Source organism: Brassica napus, chromosome A2, assembly GCF_020379485.1.
Source record: "Brassica napus cultivar Da-Ae chromosome A2, Da-Ae, whole genome shotgun sequence".
NCBI classification, from domain to species: domain Eukaryota; kingdom Viridiplantae; phylum Streptophyta; class Magnoliopsida; order Brassicales; family Brassicaceae; genus Brassica; species Brassica napus.
Window position 1 is genome coordinate 8,814,624 of NC_063435.1, and position 26,704 is coordinate 8,841,327.

The following is a 26,704-nucleotide window of genomic DNA, read 5'->3' on the forward strand; positions in this document are numbered from 1 at the left end:
GCTGGTGAGTCTTTGGACTGGTGATCTCGGAGCTCTTACTGCTCGCAAAAGACAGTATGTTCCATCTGCTGATCAGGACTCTCTCATATGGCGTCTTTGGTTAACTAAATCTCTGTTTATTTCGTGAGGTTGTGCCGACAAGAAAAGTAAAGAGGTCCTTATAATATCGCCACTAAAGGAATCATTTCAGATATAGCTCATGCCCTCTTCAACGTGGCAGAGGAGACATAAGTTAATATACACTAAGATATGTGTTTAATAACAAGAGATTAACATTAGCTCTACAGGCTTTCTGTGTAGATATAGTGGAAGTTAAATGAATGACAATTTTGACCCAAGAAAGAAAAGAGAAAAGGATATGACACTCTTCTACGGGTGGGATATCAGTAAATATTTGAAGAGAGGTTCCATTGCTTGGCGATGTTTTGGATTTGACCCTCCTCTGCAATTTAACAAAGAACCACTATAGATATGGAGGTTTCCATAAATTTGAGTTTAAAAATAATGATCCTGCTGAATCTAAACATATCATACTCGTTTGTTAGTTCAAGGCAAAAGCTCCTCTGTTACCACATCATATATCCGTGTAATGACCTTTTTCATGTTTTCTTTACAAGACCCAAACCTATACTATGTTGTCAATGATACAAGCTGAGCACCGGAAAGAAACTTGGGTCAATGACCCAGTTTCCAGAGTCCATTTGCTTGTCATGGCTGATTCAGCTACATACCAGTGACTTTCACAAAAGATGGATAAGAAGAGAAGAGGTGAGCTCTTGCTGCACCTTAGGCTACTTGGCTGTCAAGGAGACTAAGTAGCCAACAACTGCTGTAGCAGTTCCAAGGATCCCACCCACAATGACCTGATGACACATAAAACAGATATGGTCTAACATGAAAGCCATCTCTATTGATCTGAGCTGCCTCAATTTTGCATTATTCGCTTACCTGTGGAGGGGTATGACCTAGAAGTTCACGCAAGGGTCTGCTTTCAGCGAGGGGATGCTCTGAAGGAAGTTCATACACAATCTGATTGAGAACCTGGAAATGAATCAGACCCAAATCAGCCAAAAAAAAAAACAGATTCTAACAAAAAAAAAAAAAAAAAAAAAAAAAACCTCAGCTTGGCGTCCAGCATGTAATCTTACACCAGTTGCATCATACATAACCTGCCGCAGAGAAAAAAAAAACACAAAACCCCCTAACTATTTAATCCTCTCCTCAAGCCTTAACCAACAAAACTGATAAGAAAAGTTACTGGATAAGCCATACAATGGAAGTGAGAATGAAAGCCATAGCGAAAAGAGATCCTACAAAGCCTTCTTGTAAACCAACGGCCATAGCAAGAGCTGTAACAGTTGCTGAATGTGAAGAAGGCATTCCTCCAGACCCAACAAGCCGTTTCAGATCCCATCTCTTTTCCTTGTACCTTTTGACAAAACATACAAAACAGAGTTGTCCGTAAAATCTCTGTCTTTGTCCAAACCATTCTCAGAAACTACATATGAGTAGTAAACGTACCATGTGGTGAAGAACTTGATGAACTGTGCCATGGTGAAAGCTAATCCGGCGGAAAGCAGAGGATAGTTCGTGAAAATGGAGAAATAGTGGGAAGAAGAGGAAGACGATTCCTCCATTAGACGATGATCGGTTGATCTCATTAGGGCTTCAAATCAATAACGAGAGCTCTACTAGATGAAGACATGATCCATAAGAGGAACCCTTTGCGTGTGGAAAAATCTTTCTTTATTTTCTTCTTCCTCGAAATATTCTTTCGTGTTTGTTTTCTAGCTTCTTATTTGCAACGGTGCTATTTAATATCATTTCCCAACCTAGGAAGGAGAAAACGTATTTATCCGAAATTGTATAATCAAATTATTTATCTTATATATTCTGTTTCCAAGAACATTTTTATTCCTATTTTTATTTTTATTTTTATTTTTCAGTTTTCGAGAGAAAAAAAAATAAAAATCGGCTATGCGATTTAAAATTCAGGAATCGAGTGTGTATTCATGAAATGTAGCATGTGAAATGGGGATATGTATGTGTTAAAAAAAATGAAATGACGATATGTATAGACGTTAACTTATTTTTATTTATTAATTGATTTGTGATTGCGCATATTTTTTGTTTGCAATTGTGATAAACAAGCGACTTTCTGTGGAAGCACCGTGGTCTAGTGGTCAAGGTTTAAAGGCTTCTACACCCAGGTCTGGGGTTCAAACCCCAGACAACGCAATTTCTACAGGAAGAGGTCTGGGTTTCAATTCCCGGAGAAGGCGAATTATGCAGAAAAATTAGAGAAAATGCTTACAAGAGATCTTCAGCATGGCGCAAGGAGTACCGTCAGGAATGGATCTCGTAGGGCTACTCAGGGTGATGCAGTCAGGTGTGAATCCTCATAAGGCAGGTAGAATTGTCGGCTATAATATCGTCTATGTAATGTTTCTCATAATTTGTAATAGCATAATTAACCAGACAAAAAAAAAAAAACAAGGGACTTTCTCTCTCTTAATTCTCTCTCTATCTTTCAGAGAGAGAAAGTCGTCGATCCGTCTCAACGGTTTGTCTTCAGTTTTCAGATCTGTCTCAATCTGTGTTTTATCGGGTTTTTCTCTCCGGCGTTGATGGCTTATAAAGCGTCGCATGACCGACTCTGTTCGCATCTTTCATATGGTGGACGACCGGCTTCTGGCTCCGGGGACCATGCCTCTTTTACGGGGTTGGACCGCCGGCTCTTGGTTTCGGAGACCACACTTTCCTCTGTGGTGCTGGACCGCCGGCTTTTGGATCCGCTTCGCAGCATCCTCTGATGTTTGACGGTGAATTGGTTACATGTTGGATCAGATTTTGTATGGTCTCTTCTTCTTTGTTCCGTTCTGTTCCAAACGATTTCCGGTTCGATTGATTCGATAGTGATGTTCAATTGGAGGTCGGAACTCCTCTTGAAGAAGAGATTTTTTACACGTCTAGGCGATGGAAGCTAAAGCGGTGTGGCTGGGTTTTCACCTCCAGGTATTGACATCGCGGTTGCTTTGCACGGGATCCTGTTTCCGGTGTGGTTCTGGTGGATCTCCGATTAGCAGGTCGTCGGTGATGCTTTTGCCGGTGTTGTGCGGTGGCGATTCGGCCTTAGGGCATGTGACATTCGAGTGGCGATGTTGTGACATGTTGTAATGTGTTTTCGGCTTTGTTCTTTGGACTTTGTCCCTTTAATATTAGATGGTGAAAAAAATGCCTCTTTGTTTGCAAGTTTGCTTAGGAATATGTTTTTTAGTTCTTAAGCTTTAAACAAAAACTGCGTGGACATATAATTTTAACAGATACACAAATTAATGATTTAAGAATATATTCATCTATATTTGGTAAAACATACCTGAAAATAATTAGTAAAAAACCTAAAATTCTGGAAACTAGTTAAACCATAAATTTTGAGAAAATAATAACTTAAATATATTCATTTATTTTGGCTAGAACATACCTACCTACTTAATATTAATCTAAAGAAATTACATTCGCTATTTGATATGAATTAGTCAAGGTATATTGTCCTTTAATGATTATATTCCATGGTAAATCCGAATGAAACATTTGCATTGGTTTTCAAAATTTTAATAACCTAATTATATATAGATCATATAAACTCTAAATTGTTAAAAAAATCAATACTATTAAAACAGGAGCAATTTTTATCGACTATGTTTTGGACTACAAAAAAAAGTTATAACAGTCCAACTAAATTCAATTCTTTTCCCTATAAAAGTGGTTACACTAGATTAAATAATATATTTCATAATATCTAACCATGTCGAACGCTTATTAATCAATTGTACTATATATATATAAATTACACAGTTTCCTATAACTTATATACTCTTATTAAATTCACAGTCAATATCAAATCGATGATATCGTCATGTTTTTTTTACACGAATCCATATTGTATGTTTCCACCAGGTATTGTATGTTCCCACCATGACTTTGTATCATACACCCATCGCCCATAATTATTTTAACATTGGATAGATGATAATATGCCATCAAACCAAAGTTTAATATATTCCTAATTGTAGAATTGCGCCTTGAAGTCATCCAATATCAATTAGATACCTGGAACCATCATAAATGTAAAGCTCAGAAAAGTTTCATCAAAACAATGTCAATTTTTGTGAATAAACGAGTTTAAATAAAATTCTAACAATATATGTATCATTTAGAACATGAAATAGATTTAATATAGTTATAACCGATTTAACATCCAGATTTTACATTTAGTTTACTTGATGAAACTATAATCAGTATCGATTTTGATAAAGTGTAGATGTTGAATCACAACAGTTATAACAGATGATAATGTACTGCAAAATCCATATATTAAATCCCAACGATATGTTAATTTAAAAATATAATTCTAACAACTTCAGTTTACGAAAACGGTTTTAGAATATTTTCTGTATCTATATCCCTAGAATATTCTTGATATCAAATTAATTATCTTAGAAGATCGTAAAACTTATAACCTGTCCACACTCCTTATATATATCAACTCTAACATCGCACTTAAACCAGTCTAAACCTCTTAAAGTGTATACCAGTATCAAAAGTCATGGGTTCCATAATCAAAATTAGCAATCTAACAGATGTTAAGCCTTTCAAGACTTCATGGAGCGTCCAGGTTAAAGTGCTCCATACTTGGAAGTCATTCAATCCCCAGTTTGGTTCATCACTTGAGATGGTGGTATCTGATGAAAATGTATGCCATATTAGATTGCTATATTGCTCGAATAATATTTTTTATATATCTTATCTGCTGAAATTTTGATTTTTATAAATGTTATAGGGTGTCAAAATACACGCCAGTTGCAAGAACCCTTTCATTGAACGTGTTGAGAGTCTGTGTCGTGTTGGAGAATGGATAGTTATTAATAACTTTTCCTTAAGTCATGCGACTGGATATGACAGGGTCACCAGCCATGTTTACAAAATATCATTTGTGTGTCAAACTTCTATAACTGAATCATTGCTACAGTGCAACAACATGTTCCTCGACATCCATGCCTTTGATAATGTTCTAAGTGGTTCACTTAACACAAGTTTCCGTATCGGTACTTCACTATTTTAATTTGAATATTATTTTTTCTTGCCTGATACATAAAACCAAATATCGATAATTTATTTGTGTTGGGTTATTAACGATAACAGTTTATTAGTTGGGCCCAATTGTTTAACTTTTTGTATGTATTATTCCTTTTACTATATGGGCTTTTAACTAATCAGTTTAATTTTAAAATTAAATGATTTAAACTATAACACAAAGTAATTTATATTAACGGTAACACACTATCATTTACAATATAATACATAAAATTACATATACAACATTGTTTTACATGTTAATTGATAGCTATTGTTAATTTAAATTACCGCAAGTATTTTTATAAAGTAAAAAATATTACAAATCATTTTAGAATTTCAATATTTAGAGGCAAAACGTATTATATAGCGTAACTATTTGTTGTTTTATGAAATTGATGAAATAAACAAGTCGATTCCACAGTCTAAATGTATAGAAAACATGATTATATAAAATTTACATCAAACATAAACCCGCGCTTTGAAAGCGCGGGTCAAAATCTAGTATATATTAAAATTAACCTAAAAGTGTTTATGGCCCTTTGACTCTTAGATCTAATAGGGAGTAAGACGACCTAATAAAACAAAAATATAAAAAATTTTACACGAATATATTTTGAGAAATATCATCTAAATATATTTTGTTTCTTCACGAATCGCATTTCATAAAATTTTGATATGATAAATAGAAAAAAACTTGCACAACACTATAAGACAGAAAATGAACAGTACATGTTGTACATGATGATGAAATTACAAGCAATAAAGGATAAGAGTGTGAGCATGTATCCGATGATGACTGTAAGATCATTGTTGATGATCTTTATTTTTATTTTCTGTTTGATCTGTGTTTTTTTTTATTTTTGTATCATTCGCATAAAGAAAAAGAAAGAAAATAAGGGAGGAAATGACTTTCTATTTGTGAGGAAAAAAAGGAAAACTTTATGTTTAACTATAATGGGCTTTAACTTTAAAGCAAAAAAATTTTGGGCTTGGTAGACAGGGTTGTTATACTACATCTCTATAAATGATGAGTAAACAGCATCACACCACATAACCATTGTAGGAGGTAAAATTGCTTAAGATACTTGATCTAAGAAAGAAATGTTTGAAAATTTTCAACTGTGTAAAATAAAAACATCATTGGTTGCCTTCAAAAGACGAGGAATACACTCACTCGAGGAAGAATGTCCCAAAGAGTCGCTGATATTTAAATATATTAAATTTTGGGTGTCATTCGATACGTTAACCTTTTTTGTCTTGTTTGGTAAACCCCAATGTTTTGTAAATCAGCCGGTTTCCGCTCAAATAAATTGCATAGAATGGTAACATAGAAAATGAGAGGAACCAGAGGCTTTTTCTTATATATGAAATACCAGAGCTGTGTTCAAAATAAAAAAAAAATGAAATACCAGAGCTAGCCTAAACAGAAAGCAGTTTCTGTTTTAAATAGAGATGACGGAAGCATGCATCGATTCTGGATCGCCCTTGTAGGTAAGCTCAACAAAAGTACCTGCACCTTCTCCTTTCGCAAGTCTTCCAGGGTTTACACACACACACTTGGCCGCATCTTCCCCTTCCCCAATGGATAAAACCTTCACAACATTCAGGAACAAAAAAAAAACTCTGTAACTTACACATCACACAACTTCTGAATTTGATGTCAATATTAACATACTGACTCACCTTCACGAAGTACTTCATGTCGGATGGAAGTAGGAGAATGTCCGGGATTGATGAAATCTGCAGCGCCTGAGGAGCTAGTCTGGAATCATAAGGGAGGCTCTCCGGCGGTGGATACAGAGGATAGAAGCTGTTTCATTACATTATACTTTTTTTAGTATATGGTAGCAGCTGAGAATATAGTTTGAATAGAGAGTTACAGTGCTTACACCTTCGCTGACGAAGGAGATGGCTAGCGAGTCTGCCCAAGCGATCAGTGGGGACTCCACTTGGGTTTCTCGACATCTCCTCCACACTCAGTTGCTTCAGTACATCTACTGTGCAGCAGCCTACCTTCACCTGAGAATCCTCCAATCAACGTTTATATTTTAAGGACTTTGAGAGTTGAGAGTATATGGCTCCTCAGAAGATAATTATTACAATGATTTTAATACCTGGTTTGCCTCAAAGGTCCCCGGGTTTGATAGGCTGGTTATCTGCAAGTATGGGAGAAAAAAAAAAGAAGGAAAAGAATGCAGTCAGTTATATCCGGCTGTGAACAGAGAATTTGAGTGATGAAATGGAAAATTTATTATCAAGTACCTGATGTTCGAGATCAGGTATGTGAATGTCGAAAGGAGGCTGTTAACGCAAGGGGAAACTTGTCACGTCAAAACAGAGAAGAGAAATGCATAAAAGCGAGAAGAGAAGTTTTGAGAGAAAAAATAAAAATAAAAAAGCACCTGTGGGAATATGAAATCATGGTTAGCATCACGGAGGGATGGAACCAGAACCACTCGTACTTCTGAACCCATGAATTCCACATATTCTTGCACCTGTGAAATTCAAAAAAGAAAAAGAAAACATGAAGATCTTTGTTTATTACAAAGTCAGTCAGTGTTGAATATAACTTTTAGTTTTATTATCAGTACCCTCCTGATGACTTCCACTTGAAAAATCTCACTGAAGGAGGCATCAACAGCTCCTTTCTCAATCTCTGGATGGTTAGAATCCACAAACGGTCCAAGCTGAGTTTTAAAAAGCAGACCGTAAATGCCCCCAAGACAATCACATACCACATATATAGTAGTCTATAGAAGGCCTGAATGAATCTTAGTTACTCACCAGCAAAAGTAACTGCGGTGGCTTTCTTTTTGCATGGGCTAGTAGCTCACTCAGTGGCTCAAACAGCAAGTTGTCTAATGTAGTGAATGGTCCGGACGCAATTATCTGTCAAGATTAATACCCTTAAGCATCATTTCGAATCCCAAACTAGAAAATAGAACAGATCATACATGCTTACGCACTTTTCAAATATCACCCAAAAAGAGCAACATAACACATTAATTTTGTCTGGCAACATCGGACCAGAAACTAAAGGAGCTCTAATCTTTACAGTTACCAGCCTAGCTAACCGATACAGGACCGTGGTTTCCAAAATTTTCAACATTTTGCAATTCTATCATCTCAAAAAGTCGCATACTTACAAACGAAACCTCTGACTTTTCACGGGATTCTTCAGCAAGAGTTAAGACCTCCTGATCCAAGTTTTGCTTCTTAGCAGGAGGTAGATCCACGTCAACAGTGAGTGTTAAAGGAACTGTATCCAGCAGCTTGGATGCAGTGAAATAATGTCCACTAGGATTTTGTCCTTCAATGCCAACAATCTGCATCAAATTCAGACCACCTCCACATGATTATTAAGAGTCTTGTGTGGAAAAAAAAAACAAAAGACTGAATGTTGTTTATCACCTGGCCAGGAAAAATGGAGAATTGATTTAGTCTGTTCAAGTCCAGTGGAACACGCTGTCCTGAAGTTCTCTCGGCACTGCGATGATAGAATTTGATGCCATTAGGATAAGGAGACACAGAATATTCGGGACTAAAGTGCTCCACATGTGATGCCATTATCTAACTAAAAAAATCATTTACGCAACTCTAAAGAACAGGATTCATTATCCTTCATACTAACTATTTTACAGTCAGAACAGAATGTGATTACATTCAAAGAGAAGTGAAGTCATAATTTGAGTTACCTGCTTTGCAATAGAATGGACTTGTCATTCAAGACCCCCTCTCCATCACAACAAATCATCCCAACAGAAAAAATGCTTCTCTGAAGCAATCAATAAATAGCACTTGTAAGCAAACTCTATACCCCAATGTTAAACTTCTTTGAAACCAAAGTAGCATCTATTATAATAACCAAAGCTACCTGTGAAGCAACAGCTGGATCAACCTGCTCCTCATACAACCCCGAGGCAGCAAATGCATCTGCATGCCTCACGATCCGCTTCTCGAGCGAATCAAACCTGTCCTCAGTTCTGTAATACATGAACCTACAACCCGGTTCAGGGCCAAGGCCATTGACTTTTAGAGAACACCTGCGTCTTGTCTGAACTTTCTTAATAATCATATCATCCTCACTGTTTTCCACATCATTGTTATCTCCGTTCTCTGCCTGCGCCGCCGCGTCACCTATGTTGAATCTCACCACAAACTTTTGGCCTCGTTGACCAAAAGGAGTCACATGTCCAACTGACTTCCCAGTAGAGTAACCGTAATCCCTCGATTTGCTTATTGAATCAAACGGATCCGGGAGTAACCGTTGAGACTTGCTTGTAGGGGTAGTGACGATCTCGTCTTCTGTATCTTCAGGAATCCCATCCAAAAGCCTGGGACCAAAACAGTGTGTATGACTCTTTAAAGCTTCTAAAAAGTTGATGCAAGAAAGAAACACTTACATGTCGACATCTCTGTTTGAGTAGATATGCAGACCAGACTCCTCTTTCATAATAGATTCTTTCTGCTGGTTCTGTAGATGCAGTAGAAACCCATCCATCTCCTCGTTCTTTACTGTTTGATCAATACTTTGTCTGTTACAACATAAAGAAATGATTTTTAAACTCCATCTCTCATAAACACTAACACAAAACCAATGAACATCATCAAGCTATACAATAAACTTATAAAAATCAAAACTTTGTCTGTTACATCAAGGTTTAAACACAAACACAAACTCACGAATATACTTAATTTTACCGATTGAGATGATAAAGTTCCCAGCTTGAAACGAGTTCGGAAGGCTTCAGGCTGTAGTTTATGCAGAGGGTAACACCTGCAAAGCCGCTCAGGAAGAAGAATTAGATAACTCAAGTTTGGTGATTTGGAGAATGATAAAAGAGATTGGGCAAAGTGAAATTAGGGTCGAGCTTACATCTCTGGAGAATCTCGTCTTCTTCCGCAAGAGCGAAACCGCTACGGCTGAACTCTTTCTTAATCTCTTCATTCGTCGCCATCTCTCGCTCTTTCGACCTCTCTCTCTTTCTCTCTCTCACAGTTGCGTTTCTTAAGAGAGAGATTTATTGTGGCGACCGGAGAAGACGGGAGGAACCGGCGGGAAAATGTCAGATTTTGGGCGGGATTGCCTTTTTTTTTTTGGTCCTTGTTTAGTGGGCCGGTCTTTAATGGGCCTTCTAATTTTCAAAGTGGGAAGATGTAAAGAGTTCGACGGTTTGGGATAATTATGTCTACTTCTGATTATTACTAAACCAAACTTTTATTTCGGACAATCGTTTAGGATAGGATCAGTGTTTTTAAAACCGAAAACCTGATCGGCAAGCGAACCAGAAATATTTTGGGTCACGGATCATTGTGATTCGACCGTTCGATCGGGTTTGATTAGTTTAAACTTAATTTTACGATGTTTTATTTCATTCTATTGATTCGCTGCACCTCCATGATTAACCTTACGACAAAAGTCATAAGTAAGAATTCTTTTCCCCTTTAAATCTAAACTATGAGTGACATATGTCCATGCTAAATCTTGTTTTCTACGAGTGGAACGTTGTGATGACCAGGAAATAACTATTTATTGTCACCTGAAATTGACCAGTTCGGTTCAGATATAATATATTTACCTGACAAATAATGTTATGGTTATCGGTTTGGTTCCAATTTTACCCGGAGCTGGTCAGATGCTCGTTTAAACCGAAATCCACAAACAAGGATTTGCACATTCTGAGTCTCAAATCCTGGTTGGAAGGGAAAAGTTATAGTTTCATTACCACGTAACTTACTTGCTATACCTTTCACTTAATAACAAATATACAATATTTGTTCAAAAATTAAAATGATAATAAAAATAAATATATAATTTCCGTATTTACCCGGTCGGAACTAACCCAGATCCAAACCGAAACATTACCGGATCCTATATATATAATTTTCTATGCCCTATCCAAAACCAAACATGTTCTATCCATAACCGACCCAAATAGCCGAAATCTAAGCCCTAAGCATAACTTTGTTTTCATCATCATTCAACTGTTCTATCTTCTGTATTCACTACACATCTGTATTAGGAGTTCAATGTATATAGGACGTTGTGTACGCATTGTTTCGGATTCAAATCTTATATTACATATGTCGTTGAAAAAGTCAACAAATTTTTTTTAATTACATTCAAAAGATATCTTGCTAACAAAACAAACTATGAGATAGCTCTCACGTTAATTTTTTATAATAGTCAATTACAAAATTATTATAATGAATTATACATAATTACATTTACAAAATTATTTTTATTTTATTTTTGCTTGATATAATTTTAATTAGATTTTTAATTTTAATTTTGTTTTTCTTTTACTCTCTTACAAAACCCACATAAATAACTAAAAGGAAACATCTATAAATATGTAAAGTTTATATATATATAACATATATAATTTTTTTTCTTCATATTATTAGAAAAACATAAATAAAATATATAGATTTTAAAATTTAAATTTATTTTCACAAAAAATAATATAGGTATTTTCTTTAAAAAATAAAAATATATTTTCAAATCTAAAACTTAAAACTAAAATAAATGCAACAAAAACTAATCAGTTTTTAACTTAAATAAAATCCAAAAGTAGCTGTGGTTCATTTTAAACAAATATATAACTCAATATGCCCATACAGTATAAGTAAGTGAACTGATTGTGATTCTAACTTAAAACTAATGAACATGTGAAAATTATATGTTAAAAATTATCATGATTTAGTTTGATTATAAATATTTATATACATGCATAAAATTTAAAAAATTACTTATTGTGTTCACTTATACAACTCCGAACTGACAACCCTTTCCCATTTGTTTACCTAAACAACATCTATCAAAATTTAAAATAATTTTACAAATATATATTATGAATCCAAGACAATAAACCAAATTAAATGCAAATAACAAAGCTAATGTTATTTTAGCCTATTTAGAATCATGAAACATTTATGTTTCAACTGAGATGAATAATGACAATCTTATATACTCAAAAAATAACTGTATCGATCAAATTGTTTATTAGTAAAATCAGATGTTTTAAAAAAAAATCTCCTATTTGTTTTGCATACATATAAATTATAAACGATTAAAAAACTTTAAGAATAAAATAATAATCAATATTATAAATTATATATTTTGTAAATGTTAATATTTCTACATGAGTATGGAAGAAGCACCTATTTTATAAATAAATGAATGATATTTAAACTTTTTTAATATCTTACTTCCTTTTTAAAATAGTTTGTATATTGAACTCGTTGGGGATAAATTGTAAAACTCTCTACGTGTTAAAAGTTTGAAAAAACAAATGAGAAAAAGCACCTGAAACATCAGATATATGGTGCAATTAGATGTCGTTTTTACGAACAATCTATATATCATACATGTAAAAGAGGCGATATATTTATCCCAGACAACATGATGTATACATCGATGGTTTCATATTTAGACCTTTGTTTAATATTATTTATATAATTTATAAATAGAAGATACATATACATCAACAAAAGAAGAGAAAGTTTAGAGGCAGCCTTAAATCATGTTTTTAATTTAAATATATAATATCATTACATTTGGAAGTCCTAAATAGACGGTATTCCAAAAATAAACGCATGACTGCATATAATTTGTTCAAGAGAAGAACTTGTAGTCACTGGCAGACATGATAATGGTTCTGAGGCCACCAATGGGAGCTACGATCGTTAATATTACGCCGACCACTATGCAGAACTGCAATTTTCACATAAACAAACAACAATTTGTAGTCAAATTTAACAAAATTAAATAAAATGACATATATGGTGGAATATGATGAGTAAAAGGAAATATACCCAGTTAAGAGACCAAGACAATCCATACTTCTTTGGTTTCTTGAGAATCAACCACATTATGCATGGCAGCTAATCATAGGAAAAATAAAAAAAGTGTATCAGAATAATTTTTATGGTTTCTTTGAAATATAAGAATATTCTTAGTTTTGTCAACAGAATTACTTACGTAGTAAGTTGTTGGGGCAAAGGCAAATCCTCCAAAAAAGCCGAGTAATCCTCCAAAAAATGGAATGCATATGCCAACGAACATGGTTAAAGCTGTTCCATCAAGCAGTCAGTGTATTTCATATTTTGTTATATAAGAGTAGTGATTCAATCTGAAATAAGAGAAAACTTACCAACATATGAAGTTCGAGTGATGAAACGGAGTTTGAAGGAAGGATCAAACATCATTTGTTTTACCAAAAAGGTTTCAAGCATATCAAAAACCGGCATTGCGAATATCTGATAGCTTCCAATAACATGAATAACCACGAATGAGTTAGCCATGACGATAAGCCAAGTTGGTTTCTCCAGTGACATAAGAATATTGTCGTCCACATTATTTCCAAAAATATAGTAGCAAACAAATGCAACAGGAAAATAGCAGATGGCAACCACGATGTAGGCAACAACCACTCCTCTCCACATTGGGATCTTAGATGGTTTCTCGGGAGTTGAAGGAATAGTAGCTTGAATCTCCAACACAACATTATGACCAGCATATGCAAATGCGACATCTCCTAGTGCGTTCATGAAGTTGAACACTTTTCCTGAACTTGTCGTAGCTCTAAACGTGTAGTCTACATCTGGTTGTACCCCTTTCTTCACCGAGGCTCCCCAAGCAATTGTCGAGTAGCTGCATTTATTACATATAAATCCATATTAAGAAATCTCATATTAACTATAAGTTACATACTGAAATAGTATATAGGCAAGCTATGATATTCACTAGTTATCAATTGATTTTGAGTTGAAAGCTACAAGAAAATATGGAAGCCTAATAGATTTTTTTTTTTTTTTGATAAATGGTTAAAAACTTATAAACAATATAGAGCCATTTTATCATTATCATATGTATGAACTTGGAATTACCTTAAGGACATAACGGCTGCAGCGAGGGAGACACCAGATATGGAGTTAAAATTAGGAAGGTGAGAGAGAACAAAGTGTACGGAAGCAAAGATCATAATCCAAAAGCTAGTTCTTATCTCTTTGCAATCAGTACAAAGAAGGTCATGGATTTTTTTCAATGACTTTCCTCCCGTCACCATGTACACAATGTTCACACCTACTTCAACAATTAGCTGTTGTGGCACCACAATCCATAGTCCAAGCTTCTCTCCAAATGCATGCTGTCCCAGCTCGTGGTACCTGTCGAACCTCTTCCCTGGAACCATCTCGTGCATCTCCACCATTTGCCATATGGTGTAAAACGTTATCAGCCATGACATAATCATGACTGTCACTCCAGGTCCCCTGCCATCAAATTTATAAACGAATCAATAACTAAAATATTAGTGGTCAGTCTCAAACTCTTTGTAGTTCATGAGCAAATTTGTTGTTAAAGATATGTTAACATTTAAAAAGTGTTCGATTTAACATTTTTAATTTTTATACAGGTTCTAACTTGTATACACATTTTAAAATATTTTATGATTTTTTTCTTTAAATCATGAATTGTTCGATTGCTTTAGATACATATTAACATATTCGACATTACTAATCAGCTTGGAATCGTCATCAAATCAAAAGTAAACATGTATATTGTAAGTGTGTTTGACATTAATAAGATATATAACTAGATATTTCACTTTGAGATCTTTATAAATAATCAGTTTGAGATAGTATGGTATAATACCATCCTAGGTTGGACATGGCATAGGGCAAGCTGAGTACACCAGCACCGACCATGGCTGTTACATTGTGAAACGCGGAATACCACCATTTAGCGTTTCTGGAAGACGTTATTGGCAACCAATCGTCCACTTTCTTCTGCCTTGCAGATGCAGCCTCGTGTGTGGACAATTGATTTTCCCCCATATTATTTCTTCTCTTGGGTACAAAAGACAATGCCTACCAAACATGAATTGAAACCAAGAGAGGGAGAGAAAAAGGTGACACACAAAAGATACTGTCAGGTACAATTATACAACACCGACGTTGTTAGATTTGTACCTTGCAATGATAAAAGCTGGTTTCTCTCGATTCATTTATACAACTTAATTCCACTATTTTGTTCTGTTTTATCTTTTTAGTTAGTTAAAAATAGAAAGAATGTGTGGATATACAGGTTGTGTGTTGCCTTTACGATATGTTAGTTCGTTTTCTGTTTGATAAGAAAGTCATGAGCTGGGGGTCATGGGAACGTTCTGGTGTATGTTCTGTAATTACATAACCTACTACTTTGGATTCTTTGTATTTTCCCATATTTTGGTGTGGAGATTTTTTAAAGTCAATGCGTCTTCAAAATGCATGAATTTAGGGGTTGCCATGTAGAGTGTTTTGATATTCTTAACCAAATATCATGAATAAAGTTTGTAGTGTTTAGTTTAGTCAATAACTGACTTCTTTTGTTGCAACTGTTAATTTGAATTACAAACCTAGGACGGTTATAACAGTCACAACATTTAAGATAAATAATTAATATATAATCTAGGACGGATATATAACAACTTACAACATATTGACCCCACATTTGTAAACTAAGACCTATTTTGAGAACATTTCATCAACGATATTTTTATTGCGATACTATTAATGAAATTTAATATAGTATTTATATATCTATGTTGTTTAGGATAAATATAGTTTCTTTTACATGTATCGTGTATAGATTTTTTTGTGAAAACGACATCTGATTTTTTTTTTTGATAAAAAACGTCATCTGTTAACTACAATAAAGGAATAACATTGTACATTTGTACGTAATATCTAGTTCTTTTAGATGAGTTTTAGAAATCTCGTATTATCATTTGACAAATAGATGATGACTCATCTTGTTAGCTTCACGTTTGTAGTTATGAAACTGGTTAAAATCATGTAACACAATTCGTCTTAAATGGGTCGAATTGAAAACCAAAACTTGATAATTAAATTTAAAAAAAAAAAGAATGAAAGAAAATAGTCTAAATGTTGTTTCGTTCATCTCCTAGACTTATTTTTGGCGGCTGCACTCTTAGTGGTCGCTTGGTTTGACTTTGAAGTTGCACGAGCTGCTTGTTTATCTTGATTGGTCACTGAACCTTGCGAGCCACGGAATTGTGCTGTTCGCTTGTCCTTTCTCCTGGGTCTGTAACTTGACCTCTCCCTTCTCAGAAGCCATATTTCGGGTCTGGAGGTGGACCCGGGTTTGCCAGATCAAATCCTTTGGGATACTTTGGTTTTCTCTAACTTCTTCCTGAATTGCTAAAGTAGCAGCAACAACACTGTAACATCCCGAGTTGTTATATATGGAAATGTTTAACATGATTAATTTGGCTACTTATGTCATCAAAATTGACTTACCTTTTCCGCCACACATTCGTTTAGAACTTCAGAGTTAAGTGTGCTTAGACTGAAGTAGTGAAAGAATGGGTGACCTATCAAAAAGTGATTCGCGATACCGTGCAAAGCACAGGGAAAATTCATATGGTGATTGCAGGGTTCGTAAACATTCGGGCCTTGGAAAATTTACGGACCGACCGTTAAAACGGGATGAGGCCCACGAGCCGAGAGAGCGGGTGGGTGGCCCATTAGCGTGGGCGATCAGAGCATTACAAGTGGTATCAGAGCTGGTTATCCATCTTGGTTTTGACCTAAGAAGCGTCTTGAGACCTGTCATGGGGCGTAACGAGGACGTTGCGTTCTTTGAGAGGAGATGAATTGTAACATCCCGAGTTGTTACATATGGAAATGCTTAATCGGATTGATTTGGCTACCTATGTCACCAAAGTTGACTTACCTTTTCCGTCAAACATCCGTTTAGAATTCCAGAGTTAAGCGTGTTTGGACTGGAGTAGTGAAAGGATGGGTGACATATCGGGCTGTGATTCGCGATACCGTGCGAGTGAGGCTAAAGCACGGGGAAATGTTATGTGGTGATTGAAGGATTAATAACAATGATTCCGAGCCTTGGAAATTTTATGCTCCGACCGTTGGAACGGGCTGGGGCCCACGGGCTGATAGCGGGCATGGATGGTCCATTAGCCGTGGGCGGTCGGGCGTTACAAGCACATTCCATGGCTTTTGCTCTAGAGGTATTATCTAGGTTTTCTACATCGGCATCCTTCAACCCAGGTAACGGCTTTAGCTGTTCCTGTAAGTTTCTGCTTTTTCTACATTAACACGAGAAGTGTAGCCACAAGACCAACTAGTGCATCTGTGCTTTTACATTTTTTACAATCTTCTCGTATAGCCTTGAAGCCTCTTCTTCTTGACCATGTCTGAGTTTGAAGGAAGCATCCTCCAGTATCAATATGCTAAGCTTATTGTTCTCAGTCATCGAATTTGACCACCGGTTAATTGCTGAGGCAAGAACAGCTGCAGCACCATCATTATCCCCAGTTCGCTCTTTGAGGGCGACAATGGTGGCACAGTTGCAATAAAATGATGGATATCGGTTATTCTGGATAGGGACTCTGCTGCTACATGAGGATGACTAGAAGAAGCAACAATTGGAAAAGTTTTCAGCACACTGTCCAAGAAGTTCTTTGGATTTTGCAGCCTTGTTCTCTCTCACCAAAACAACAGCTTGAAGCAATGTAGGAACAACACTCTCAGCTCATGTAACAGGCCCGACAGCACATCACAGAGTTTTCGTGCCTATGTTAAAGATTATCTTAACTGGTCAAGACAAAATAAGCAAAGAAGAAGAAAAAAAGAAAAAAGAAAAAAAAAGAGAAGAATAAACTAGATTTACAGTTAAAATACCTGATCCATCTCATTTGCATGGAGGAGCGGATGGACGGAATTAGCATATATAGCTTCCTTTTGTTTCTTTGAAAGATTCGCATAAAGTGTTTGAGAAAAACCAAAGTTTTGTCAGTCCTTTTCTTTTAGTCGATCAGGCTTCTTCAAGCTATCTGAAATATCTTTGGAACCTTTCAAGGCAATAAGAGGTTGTTGACAGCAAACACTAAGTGATGATTCGTCGGCCATATTTCGTTTAATGATGTCTACATAAGAGCTGATGGATTCTTGAGTTTGTCCAAGGACCTTATGAGAAAAACTACATTACTAAAAACTGGAAGACATCCTAACCAGAGAGTAAGGTCTAAATCTTGTCTCCAAAGTCGATCTAATGACGGTAAACAAGCGCTTGTTGGGAAACAATCCACTAGTAAATATATGTTTTTTCTAAAATTTGTGTCATAGAGTACTTAGTGTCGGTCAACACCATTTTGGTGTCGCTCGACACCCACCCACCTTTGGAGTACAGAACGACACTCTACTCGATTATCAGATACGTATTCTTTTCTTAGTTTTCTTGAGTTTTCCTTATTTATATTTTCCAATTTTGGACTATATAGAATTTAGGACAATTTTGGAGGTAGTTGCTAACATTTTGTTTTGTTTTGAGTGTCAGTTGTGTTGTTTAATTGAGTCAGTTGGGACTATTAGCTTTTCTTGGAACTAATCACCTATATGTTACATATCACCATTCTTTGAGTTATTGATTGCAGGTTGTACAATATGAAAAACCCAAAGTTGATTGATCTGCCAATAACATCCATGCTTGTGAAAGTGTATGAAGGATCCAAACTGGCCTCCAACATAATCAACTTAATTTCTTGTCTTGAGGCTTGGTATACACTGGATTGGATTCCTCGTTCAGGTCTGAAAAGGCATGTCTGTGTGAGTATGGTTCTCTTCTCTCTTCACTTCAGCATCTAAAAATAAGAAGAAAAAACTTAGATGATTTCTTGAGTAGTAAAGGGGTAGGAAAAATTTTGATGGCCCATTTATTTTACTACACATGGAATGATCAGACAAAACTGAAAGCAAGGGGTAGGGAAACTGAAAGCAAGGGGTAGGGAAATTTCTTTATCCCATTATTCGCCAATACTTTGCAAGAGCATGAAAAGAAAAAAAAACAGAGATAAAACGGTTCAGAGAAGTGGGAAAAGAGAAAAGAAAGGAACCAAAGTAAGAATGTATGTGTGATCATAAATGGGTAAGAGTCCATGTGTCATTTGATTGATACCCCGAGATGAGAGTTCATATAAGGCTTTTAAATGAGGTCAGTGATGATGCGTTTGGATAACTCTTGCGAGCTGTGGGCTGAAATGGCTTGGTTGCTAAGCTTAGTTAGGTATATTACATGAAGTACTTTCTAAGGTTGGTACAATTTGATGTCGCTTGCAATAGGTATGGAGAAAGTGATTGTTCTAAAGGATATATGTGTTCCTTCGTATTAATACCTCTTCCACAATTTTGTTCTCTGTTTTGCTAAGGCAAGCAAAAGATAAGTCTGGTGGAGTTTATGTATCATGGTTTTATGTAGCATTTTGGAAACTTTGAAGCTTTTTGGAGTTTTGAGAGAAGTGATGCTGAAAACATCAAGTTGGAGTCGAGAATTTGGTTCGGTGTCGATCGACACCCATGCTGTATGACCAACCGACGCGAGTTTTATGATATTTCCAGAAATTGCACTTTGGGCTAAAAGTTTTCAGTATTTGAAAGTGCCTTACTGAGTTTTTACCCTATATTATATTTTCTTAATCCATTGTCTAGGTTACGCTTTACTTATGATTAATTTACTTTAGAGAGCTTTGGATAGAAATATCAAAACTCATTCAGAGATTGATTTGGAATAAAAATATGTTTATATCTTTATCTTAATGCAATTTATTTAGACTTTGATTATGCTTTCCTTGAACATACCTGAGTAATCACCTTCTTAGATATGATTTTCTAGGGTTTATGATGAATTGCTAAGTTGATACAATTGCTAAGGTTATCTATAAATATCTTCATCATTGATAGATCTTAATGTTAAGGTTATTGATTGCATGAAATAATCTTGATGAGATAAATAATTATTCACAAAAGGATTTGGTTTAGGAATTTATTGAACATATCAAATCTAGTTCGAATCCCAGCCACTGGGGAATTAACATTTCGGCATCGCCAGGGACAGAGGACCGACACGTGGCAACACGTGACTAGTCTGGATCACTTCTGTGGGGCCAGGATACCTCTGTATAATTCAAAAAAAAAAAAAAACTTATCAAATCTGAACTTAATGTTTGTCTTAGTTTTATGTATTCACAAAGAGATCTGAAATTCTAGGATATAGATGTAGATAGTTTCTGTAGCGAAAACTAATTAACTTTATCATTGTGATTTGAGTTCTAGAATCATTCTTAGCATTCTATTATCTGCAATTCTGACTGGTCTATTTGAATTCTCTGGATGTTGCATTTTTCTCATTTGTCTTACAACTAATCTATTTACTGTTTCCTTTACTGTTTTTATTATTATTGTTCTAGCTTACTCTGAAACTCAAATCTATTATGTGAACCATTAAATCTATCCCTAAGTGCTACTTCACGCTCTGAAATTGCAGAATAGCTCAAGGGTAATTTGAGCATAATACCCAATTTCCTGTATTAACTGAAAACCCTCAACTTACTCCAGATCCATTTGTTGAATTTCGTTCTCATACTAGCAATACTCTCATAACATTTTCTTTATTCTTACAAATAAAATATCTAGACAAGCGCTATTAATTTGAAAGATTGCTGGGTGGGTACTCGGTAGCCATCGGTGCAATAACTAATTGAAGTTTGTGGTGGAAAATTGTATAACTAGTTGTTAAGAAAATATATGAAGTATCAAAATTCAACAAATTTTTGGTTAGCATTGAAGTGGACAATTTAGAAAAAAATATCGGGAATAAAAATGAAATGATTCTCTGGATGCCATTGATTTGAAATAAATTTCTGGGAGGTGAAGTAGTTTATGGTAGTGTCTACTCTAGACAAACGCCATGTATTTGAGACAAATTGCTGAGACTGACCCATGCACTAAATAAATACCACGCGTGAGCATTAAATAAATGAAGTTTGTGGTGACAAATTGTTGTACAACTAATATATATAACGAATCTGGTTTCATCACCATTTCACCAATACAAGCTTAGTGTTTTCTCTACATTTTGTGATCAAACAAGTAATATCAATCAAAAGATGGAAGGCAAATTTGTGATTTTAAGTGTACTCATAATGAGTCTTGTCATGGCGCAAATTCAAGTAGAAGCAGAAAAGATCTGTTGCCGTAACACTAGAGCTAGAAATATATTCGATTCATACAGGGCTCAAGGTATCCCCTTGGACTTTTGTTTTAAGAGTCACTGATTGCGTAAGCTTCCCTCATAATTTTTGCCCACCACAATTTCCAGCAAATCGTCTTGAACACTCTGGTAAACTGAAATTTCTGTAATTTTTTCTGATGATATATATGGGCATTTTATTTTTTTGTGATGCAAATTGCATGTGTGTTTTGATTTTTTTGGCTCAAGCTGATGTTGTCAATGAATACTGCAAAGTGGGATGTACATCCTCCTTGTGTGGTCCTTTGACCACTGTCCAGAACTCGGGTAAATAAAACTCCACAAGTTCATTAACATTATTCTTATCACAATTCTATTGCTTAGAATAATAAAGACAAGAGAATAACTCATTGTAATATTATTTCGGTAACTAGGTGCAAGTGAAATTGGAGATGGAGCGGTTGAACAATGTGCCAACGCATGTTCAATTTTATGCACTACTGGCTCTACTAAGCTTGCAGTTGAAACCGCCTAAAGAGCATATCCTCGAAGATATACAAAATCTAAGTTTCAGAGTTGTTGTTCTTGTGTTTACAGAGCTGTGTGCTAGTATTTCAATAAAAGCTCTTTCTGGGTTGTATGTGTATCGTAGAGGGTTGTCGATCCTGCCTTCTACTTCCTATTGAATAATTGTCATGGTTTGAAATTTGGTTAATTTGATCATAAAGATTTTTATAAGAGGAAAAAGAAATTAAAATTAAAGATTTGATATTATTTTTTCTAAAATGAAGCCGGTTAACCCGTGATCTTTTAAGTAACCTAGTCCGGACTTAATACTTAAACTCAACCAAACTCAAAAAAACATGCTACTAACCAGTATTTGACGACTACTCATTAGCGGTTTGGGGATCCCTTGCGAGGAAACTGTTGGAACTCTGTTTTAATTAAGACTAGGATAAGACTGAAAATTATTTAAGAAATATCTTATGGAAAAATAAAATTTATATTCTTGATCGAATTAATATTTTGGCCAAATTTTTTTAAATTTTTTTTGTTAATTACATAATTTGTTTACTAATGAGTTGATCTCATTTTAAAAAATATTCTAGGTCAAAAAATCACTTACCGCATAAGAACCTAACGTTTAGACAGAAGAATCTCAGACCTACTATTTGGTTACAATGAAACTATGCCAGTTCGGTTTTGTATCATGATTTAGAAATTTAAAAGTTAATTATGGTTATGAGAAGTTTACGTTCACGTACCAATCCTATTATCTTCAATATTTTTCCTATTTTTGTGTCATTTTTTTTTATTTTGGTTATTCCTCGATATAAATATTAATTTTTAAGTTTATTCTCATTTCGTTATTTTGTTTTGACCTGAAATTTAAAAAATGTTTAAAATTAAAAATTATTAAAGAGATACATGCTCCACCTCGGGTGACTAGTTGTTGCATAAAATAGTTGACGCCCTTGAGACACTTTGCCCAATGAGACCAACACATTTATGTAGACTATAGACTTTAAATAGAGTTTTTCGTTCTCTACCATTTTATTTGTTGCGAAATCAAATGAAAGTCGGTTCAGTTACAAAATTTTATACAGTAAAATAACATAAATCTCTTCATAGATTGAATTTAAAATGTCCATCATCTAACTTCTTTTCAGGTTTCATCGTCCATGGGAGATGAAAGAATTTGTGAACGGTAACGTACTCATTGAATTCATGTCGAGTAGCATTCCCATTGATATTTCAGGCTGTCCTCTCAATCTCTCAGCCCTTACCACATCAAGAAGATTATCTGGAAGCTGCAAAACGCCATTCAAGATCCGCATAACCGCACTCATATCCGGTCTAACCGATTCAGCCTGATACGAACACAACACACCTAGCTTCAAAACAAGCTCAATCTCACCCCTGTTTGTTTCCTGACAGATACTTTCCTCAGCTGCATCAAAAAGTTTCCCTTCCTCCCAAAGCTCTAAGATCCAATCCACAAGAACTTCCTCGTTCTTCGCTTCACGTCTCTCAATCAGCCTTCTACCGCAAACTACTTCAAGCATAACCAACCCAAAGGCATAAACATCAGTGCTGGTAGTTGCTCTTCCTGTTCTTAGAAACTCAGGTGCAATATACCCGAACGTTCCCGCCACTTTAGACGTCTGAGGATCAATTCCCTGATCATACAGCTTCGCCAATCCGAAATCCCCAAGCCTTGCATTCATTTCTTGGTCTATCAAAACATTAGCCGGCTTAATATCTCTATGAATGATGACTTGTACCCATTCTTGATGCAGATACAGTAGAGCAGAAGCAACATCTTTGATGATCTTGAAACGTTGATCCCAAGATAGACGTTCTTGATTCTCATTCTTGTCGCTACGGTATATATACTTGTCTAGGCTTCCATTGGGCATGTAGTCATAAACCAGGAAGAGATCCTCCTTATGTCTACAATATCCCAAAAGCCTGACTAAATTCGGATGTCTGAGACGGCCAATGGTCGAGATCTCGGCTATAAACTCGCTCTTTCCTTGGCTTGAACCATGAGAAGTCCGTTTCACAGCAATCTCTGCATCAGAACCCGGAAGTGTTCCTTTATAAACTTGACCAAAACCTCCACTTCCAAGAATTTGTTTCTCCTTAAAACCCTTTGTGGCATTGAAAAGCTCCTTATATGCAAACCTGTGAGGTCCATACTGAACCTCCCATTCCTCAAGAACCTCTCTGACCTTCTTATGCCTCATATAGAAGAAGAACCCAATCAAAGAGGTTACAAACGCAACGGTCATCGCCAATATTAAGCAGGCCGCCAGGACAATCCTAGTTTTATCAGTCACTTTCTTGGGATATAGAGGAAGGGTGGGGACTACACTAATATCAAACGATGGATAGTCGACTTCAGGACCAGAGACCGAATTCAACATATAGTGGATTGCTCCAACCGAACCGGTTGATGCCGTGAAGCCAAGATACATCTCCTCCAAAATGTAGGGTGAGAGATCTCGTTTTAAAGACAAAAGAGGTTTCAGGGGCGTCTCAGAGAACTCGGCAGGGCTTAAGGTTACATTGAGCTGTTCATCAGGTTGGCTATAAACGATTGAAAGCCGCATAACCTTTCCGCTGACTAAAGAAAGATTGTGAAACTTTCCATCATTATCATCATAGTAACCGGCAGGAGCAGAGATAACAGACCTCAAGCCATTGATGTTGATCCCAACATGGTTGTCATCAAGATCTCCAAACTCTTCATCTTTATGTATATCTAGCTCGATAGCTATTATGTTATTCGAGGTCTTACCATCGGTTGTCTTGTTGAATAATCCGAGGTACTGGTCGGAGGAAACTCCGGGAAGGTGTCTTGTAGGAGAGAGAACGCAAGTCATACCGTGTGTGCCGGAGTGGTTATGCTCAGGCACGATTCCGAAGTGGAAGTGGAAGTTGAAAGACGAGTTCTTGAACAAAACGGGGTTGCTGTTGAAAACGTGACCGTATGAATGCTTTGAGGTGTTCGTCAACTTTGTGAAACCGCTGGAGTCGAAAGTTGCAGATCCCTCCAGGATCAGTTTGCCATTGGAGTGGTAAGTAGATGAAGACAGAGTAAAGAACAGAATGAGAACTATTTTCCAGAGTTTGAATTCACGAGACATCCTCTGGTTTTGCCTTTTGTTCTTTTTCTTGTTTTTGCTAATGGGAAGCGTTTGATCTTAGTGTGATAGTTATATATCATAATATCATAGTAGTTAAGTAAGAACATTAAAGTGATGGGAACGAATGTTCTTGTGTTATTCCTTGCTATTCATAAGAAAAACATTTGTATACACACACATGGGCTAAATCAAGTCGTAAAGCAATCAAAAGTTATCTTCTAATCCTTAGATTTGATTAAAAGCAATTATAGTGGGATTGGTAGAGCGCGTCTTGGTAAGAAGAATAATCATGGGTCAAAAAACTGCATCTTAAGCCTTCAAAGGATTAGAAAAATAACAACACTGGAAAGCAAAAAAAGTTAACAATTAAAACAAAGCTCTCTTTTCACAAACAAAGTTTCGTAGAACATTACACGACAATTTTATAAAAAATAAACAATCATAACAATGCTTTTTTCCTTTTCACGACTAAAGTTTTGACTATAAAATATACAAGTTTTTGGGCATGTTTTAATGTAGATCATGACAAAATTTTCTAGTAGTTTCAGGGCTGACTCTAGGGATTTATGGGAAGATCATATGCCCAGGATCTACGCTAGACTTTGAATGAGTCCAACCATACAAAAAATGTACTAGAAAATATATCAAAACTTTTATTTACTTATGATTCTATGAAATTTGGACCGATCCGACTGGTATGAAAAAAGAAGTGAAGACCTGTTATCCTGGATTTTAGACCCAAAAAAAAAAGTCATGGAATAATCGTTTATATTTATATAAAGGACTATATACTATGGCTTCAAATGGAGATGAAGATCAAAAAAATATATCAAACATCTTAAATACATATCAAATAGATTATGCAAAAGAAATGCAGATCAATAATTATACAAAACAAATATATATAATCTAAAAACATAGGAATTTCCAATGAATTTCTAACCGGCGAAATAAACATTTGTCAAAAATTACCTCTTGGCTCGACAGAATATTGACCAAATATCGACGAAATAATTTTTTTAAGGATATAGATTATAATTTATGTTACTTTACATTTAAAATTTTTAAATTTTTTAATTATATTTTAGTTTCTTAAATTTTTAAAGTTTTTGTTCCAAAAAAAAAAATTGGAGTTCAATCTGCATTATAAATGGCTTGCATTTATTTTGTTTTTTTGTCAATGTCACATTCAATGCCATACATTGTTTCATAGAATTACACATCAAAAATCTACAATCTGTGGCCTATTAAAAATAGATTTCATCTTGTCCAATCAATTTAACTATTGAGATTTATAATAGAAATACTATACTATTATTATTATTATTATTCATGGATCATTTTTCCTTTTTTTTTCAAAACAACATAAAATTATCATAATGGACTTACCACTATGAGTTTCCCAGCATTTGGAAGTCTTTTTCTACTCTGATTGCAGCAGCAGCTCCAAATAGCATACCAATTTAACAACAACAAAAAAACTAGTTGTTAAATCCTGCAAAAAATTATCTGGGTACTTCTTCTCCGATTTGGTTTCGCAATAACCACCATGGCGTTTGGTTAGGTTTTTGTTATGTTTGTGGTTTTGGGAGGGCTCTAAGTTTTGTGTCGTTAGTCTGTTAGTTTTCTTTGCCATGACAGGTCTCTCCACCTCTCCGCCTGCTGATGGGAGCTTCAGTCCCTCCGATCCTCAAGTTTCAGACTGAAGTTGACCGACGATTTCCTGCCTTTGTCGTTGTTTTGAAGCCGGATCTTTAGTGTTATGCTCGGGTGAAGGGACCGGAGCTGAGCTGTTGAAACATCCCTTCCATCTGCCAATACTTCACCGGTGCCTTATCCGCTGACTTCTCCTAAGCGGTTTGGA

At 35.5% G+C, this 26,704-nt stretch overlaps 5 protein-coding genes and 1 pseudogene across 9 annotated transcripts; 1 reads left to right on the forward strand and 5 right to left on the reverse strand.

Annotated features, from left to right (window-relative positions):
* Positions 1 to 452: 452 nt before the first annotated feature.
* LOC106392190 (uncharacterized membrane protein YuiD-like) lies at positions 453 to 1,806 on the reverse strand. Of its 2 annotated transcripts, none has more exons than XM_022702025.2 (5): positions 1,522 to 1,806; positions 1,273 to 1,429; positions 1,119 to 1,169; positions 949 to 1,041; positions 453 to 889 (listed from the first exon to the last, which is right to left on the reverse strand). In XM_022702025.2, the coding sequence occupies exons 1-5, from the start codon at positions 1,659 to 1,661 to the stop codon at positions 812 to 814; spliced, it is 519 nt and encodes a 172-aa protein (XP_022557746.1). In that variant the 5' UTR covers positions 1,662 to 1,806; the 3' UTR covers positions 453 to 811. The 2 variants fall into 2 exon arrangements, with proteins under 2 accessions (XP_022557746.1, XP_013688442.1); XM_013832988.3 differs by having other exon boundaries at positions 453 to 863; positions 1,522 to 1,802.
* A 4,665-nt stretch (positions 1,807 to 6,471) lies between these two features.
* Positions 6,472 to 10,200, reverse strand: LOC106392198 (DNA polymerase alpha subunit B-like). The gene is made up of 15 exons (XM_013832997.3): positions 10,013 to 10,200; positions 9,838 to 9,913; positions 9,540 to 9,671; positions 9,011 to 9,470; positions 8,832 to 8,911; positions 8,548 to 8,623; positions 8,283 to 8,462; positions 7,921 to 8,025; positions 7,728 to 7,823; positions 7,539 to 7,631; positions 7,399 to 7,437; positions 7,251 to 7,292; positions 7,028 to 7,155; positions 6,820 to 6,946; positions 6,472 to 6,728 (listed from the first exon to the last, which is right to left on the reverse strand). The coding sequence occupies exons 1-15, from the start codon at positions 10,092 to 10,094 to the stop codon at positions 6,579 to 6,581; spliced, it is 1,866 nt and encodes a 621-aa protein (XP_013688451.1). The 5' UTR covers positions 10,095 to 10,200; the 3' UTR covers positions 6,472 to 6,578.
* Positions 10,201 to 10,427: 227 nt separating this feature from the next.
* On the reverse strand, positions 10,428 to 16,111 carry LOC106345351 (lysine histidine transporter-like 2). The gene is made up of 6 exons (XM_013784559.2): positions 14,795 to 16,111; positions 14,029 to 14,412; positions 13,293 to 13,792; positions 13,121 to 13,212; positions 12,955 to 13,023; positions 10,428 to 12,853 (listed from the first exon to the last, which is right to left on the reverse strand). The coding sequence occupies exons 1-6, from the start codon at positions 14,974 to 14,976 to the stop codon at positions 12,755 to 12,757; spliced, it is 1,326 nt and encodes a 441-aa protein (XP_013640013.1). The 5' UTR covers positions 14,977 to 16,111; the 3' UTR covers positions 10,428 to 12,754.
* LOC125584134 lies at positions 16,078 to 18,647 on the reverse strand (annotated as a pseudogene).
* A 2,396-nt stretch (positions 18,648 to 21,043) lies between these two features.
* LOC106392206 (thionin-like) lies at positions 21,044 to 21,961 on the forward strand. Of its 2 annotated transcripts, none has more exons than XM_048755268.1 (3): positions 21,044 to 21,237; positions 21,464 to 21,514; positions 21,622 to 21,961. In XM_048755268.1, the coding sequence occupies exons 1-3, from the start codon at positions 21,105 to 21,107 to the stop codon at positions 21,720 to 21,722; spliced, it is 285 nt and encodes a 94-aa protein (XP_048611225.1). In that variant the 5' UTR covers positions 21,044 to 21,104; the 3' UTR covers positions 21,723 to 21,961. The 2 variants fall into 2 exon arrangements, with proteins under 2 accessions (XP_048611225.1, XP_048611228.1); XM_048755271.1 differs by having other exon boundaries at positions 21,057 to 21,237; positions 21,437 to 21,514.
* An 899-nt stretch (positions 21,962 to 22,860) lies between these two features.
* LOC111212416 (putative L-type lectin-domain containing receptor kinase V.8) lies at positions 22,861 to 24,840 on the reverse strand. Of its 3 annotated transcripts, none has more exons than XM_048755278.1 (2): positions 24,404 to 24,840; positions 22,861 to 24,307 (listed from the first exon to the last, which is right to left on the reverse strand). In XM_048755278.1, exons 1-2 carry the CDS (start codon positions 24,838 to 24,840, stop codon positions 22,861 to 22,863), a joined length of 1,884 nt encoding a protein of 627 aa, XP_048611235.1. The 3 variants fall into 3 exon arrangements, with proteins under 3 accessions (XP_048611235.1, XP_048611231.1, XP_048611241.1); XM_048755284.1 differs by having other exon boundaries at positions 23,427 to 23,569; positions 23,646 to 24,840; XM_048755274.1 differs by having other exon boundaries at positions 22,861 to 24,840.
* Positions 24,841 to 26,704: the final 1,864 nt, after the last annotated feature.

Excerpts from the sequence above, each read along its gene's own strand:
- LOC106392198 (XM_013832997.3), bottom strand. The coding sequence starts at position 10,094 with ATGGCGACGAATGAAGAGATTAAGAAAGAGTTCAGCCGTAGCGGTTTC. Across the intron at positions 9,471-9,539 it reads TCAAACAGAGATGTCGACAT|GCTTTTGGATGGGATTCCTG; the intron begins GTAAGTGTTTCT and ends TTTTGGTCCCAG. Across the intron at positions 7,632-7,727 it reads AAGTGGAAGTCATCAGGAGG|GTGCAAGAATATGTGGAATT; the intron begins GTACTGATAATA and ends TGAATTTCACAG.
- LOC111212416 (XM_048755274.1), bottom strand. The coding sequence starts at position 24,840 with ATGTCTCGTGAATTCAAACTCTGGAAAATAGTTCTCATTCTGTTCTTT.
- LOC106345351 (XM_013784559.2), bottom strand. The coding sequence starts at position 14,976 with ATGGGGGAAAATCAATTGTCCACACACGAGGCTGCATCTGCAAGGCAG. Across the intron at positions 13,213-13,292 it reads CACTCGAACTTCATATGTTG|CTTTAACCATGTTCGTTGGC; the intron begins GTAAGTTTTCTC and ends TTGATGGAACAG. Across the intron at positions 13,024-13,120 it reads TTGCCCCAACAACTTACTAC|CTGCCATGCATAATGTGGTT; the intron begins GTAAGTAATTCT and ends TCCTATGATTAG.
- LOC106392190 (XM_022702025.2), bottom strand. The coding sequence starts at position 1,661 with ATGAGATCAACCGATCATCGTCTAATGGAGGAATCGTCTTCCTCTTCT. Across the intron at positions 1,170-1,272 it reads CTTTCATTCTCACTTCCATT|GTTATGTATGATGCAACTGG; the intron begins GTATGGCTTATC and ends TCTCTGCGGCAG. Across the intron at positions 890-948 it reads TAGGTCATACCCCTCCACAG|ACCATATCTGTTTTATGTGT; the intron begins GTAAGCGAATAA and ends CTTTCATGTTAG.
- LOC106392206 (XM_048755271.1), top strand. The coding sequence starts at position 21,105 with ATGGAAGGCAAATTTGTGATTTTAAGTGTACTCATAATGAGTCTTGTC. Across the intron at positions 21,238-21,436 it reads CGATTCATACAGGGCTCAAG|CTGATGTTGTCAATGAATAC; the intron begins GTATCCCCTTGG and ends TTTTGGCTCAAG. Across the intron at positions 21,515-21,621 it reads GACCACTGTCCAGAACTCGG|GTGCAAGTGAAATTGGAGAT; the intron begins GTAAATAAAACT and ends TTCGGTAACTAG.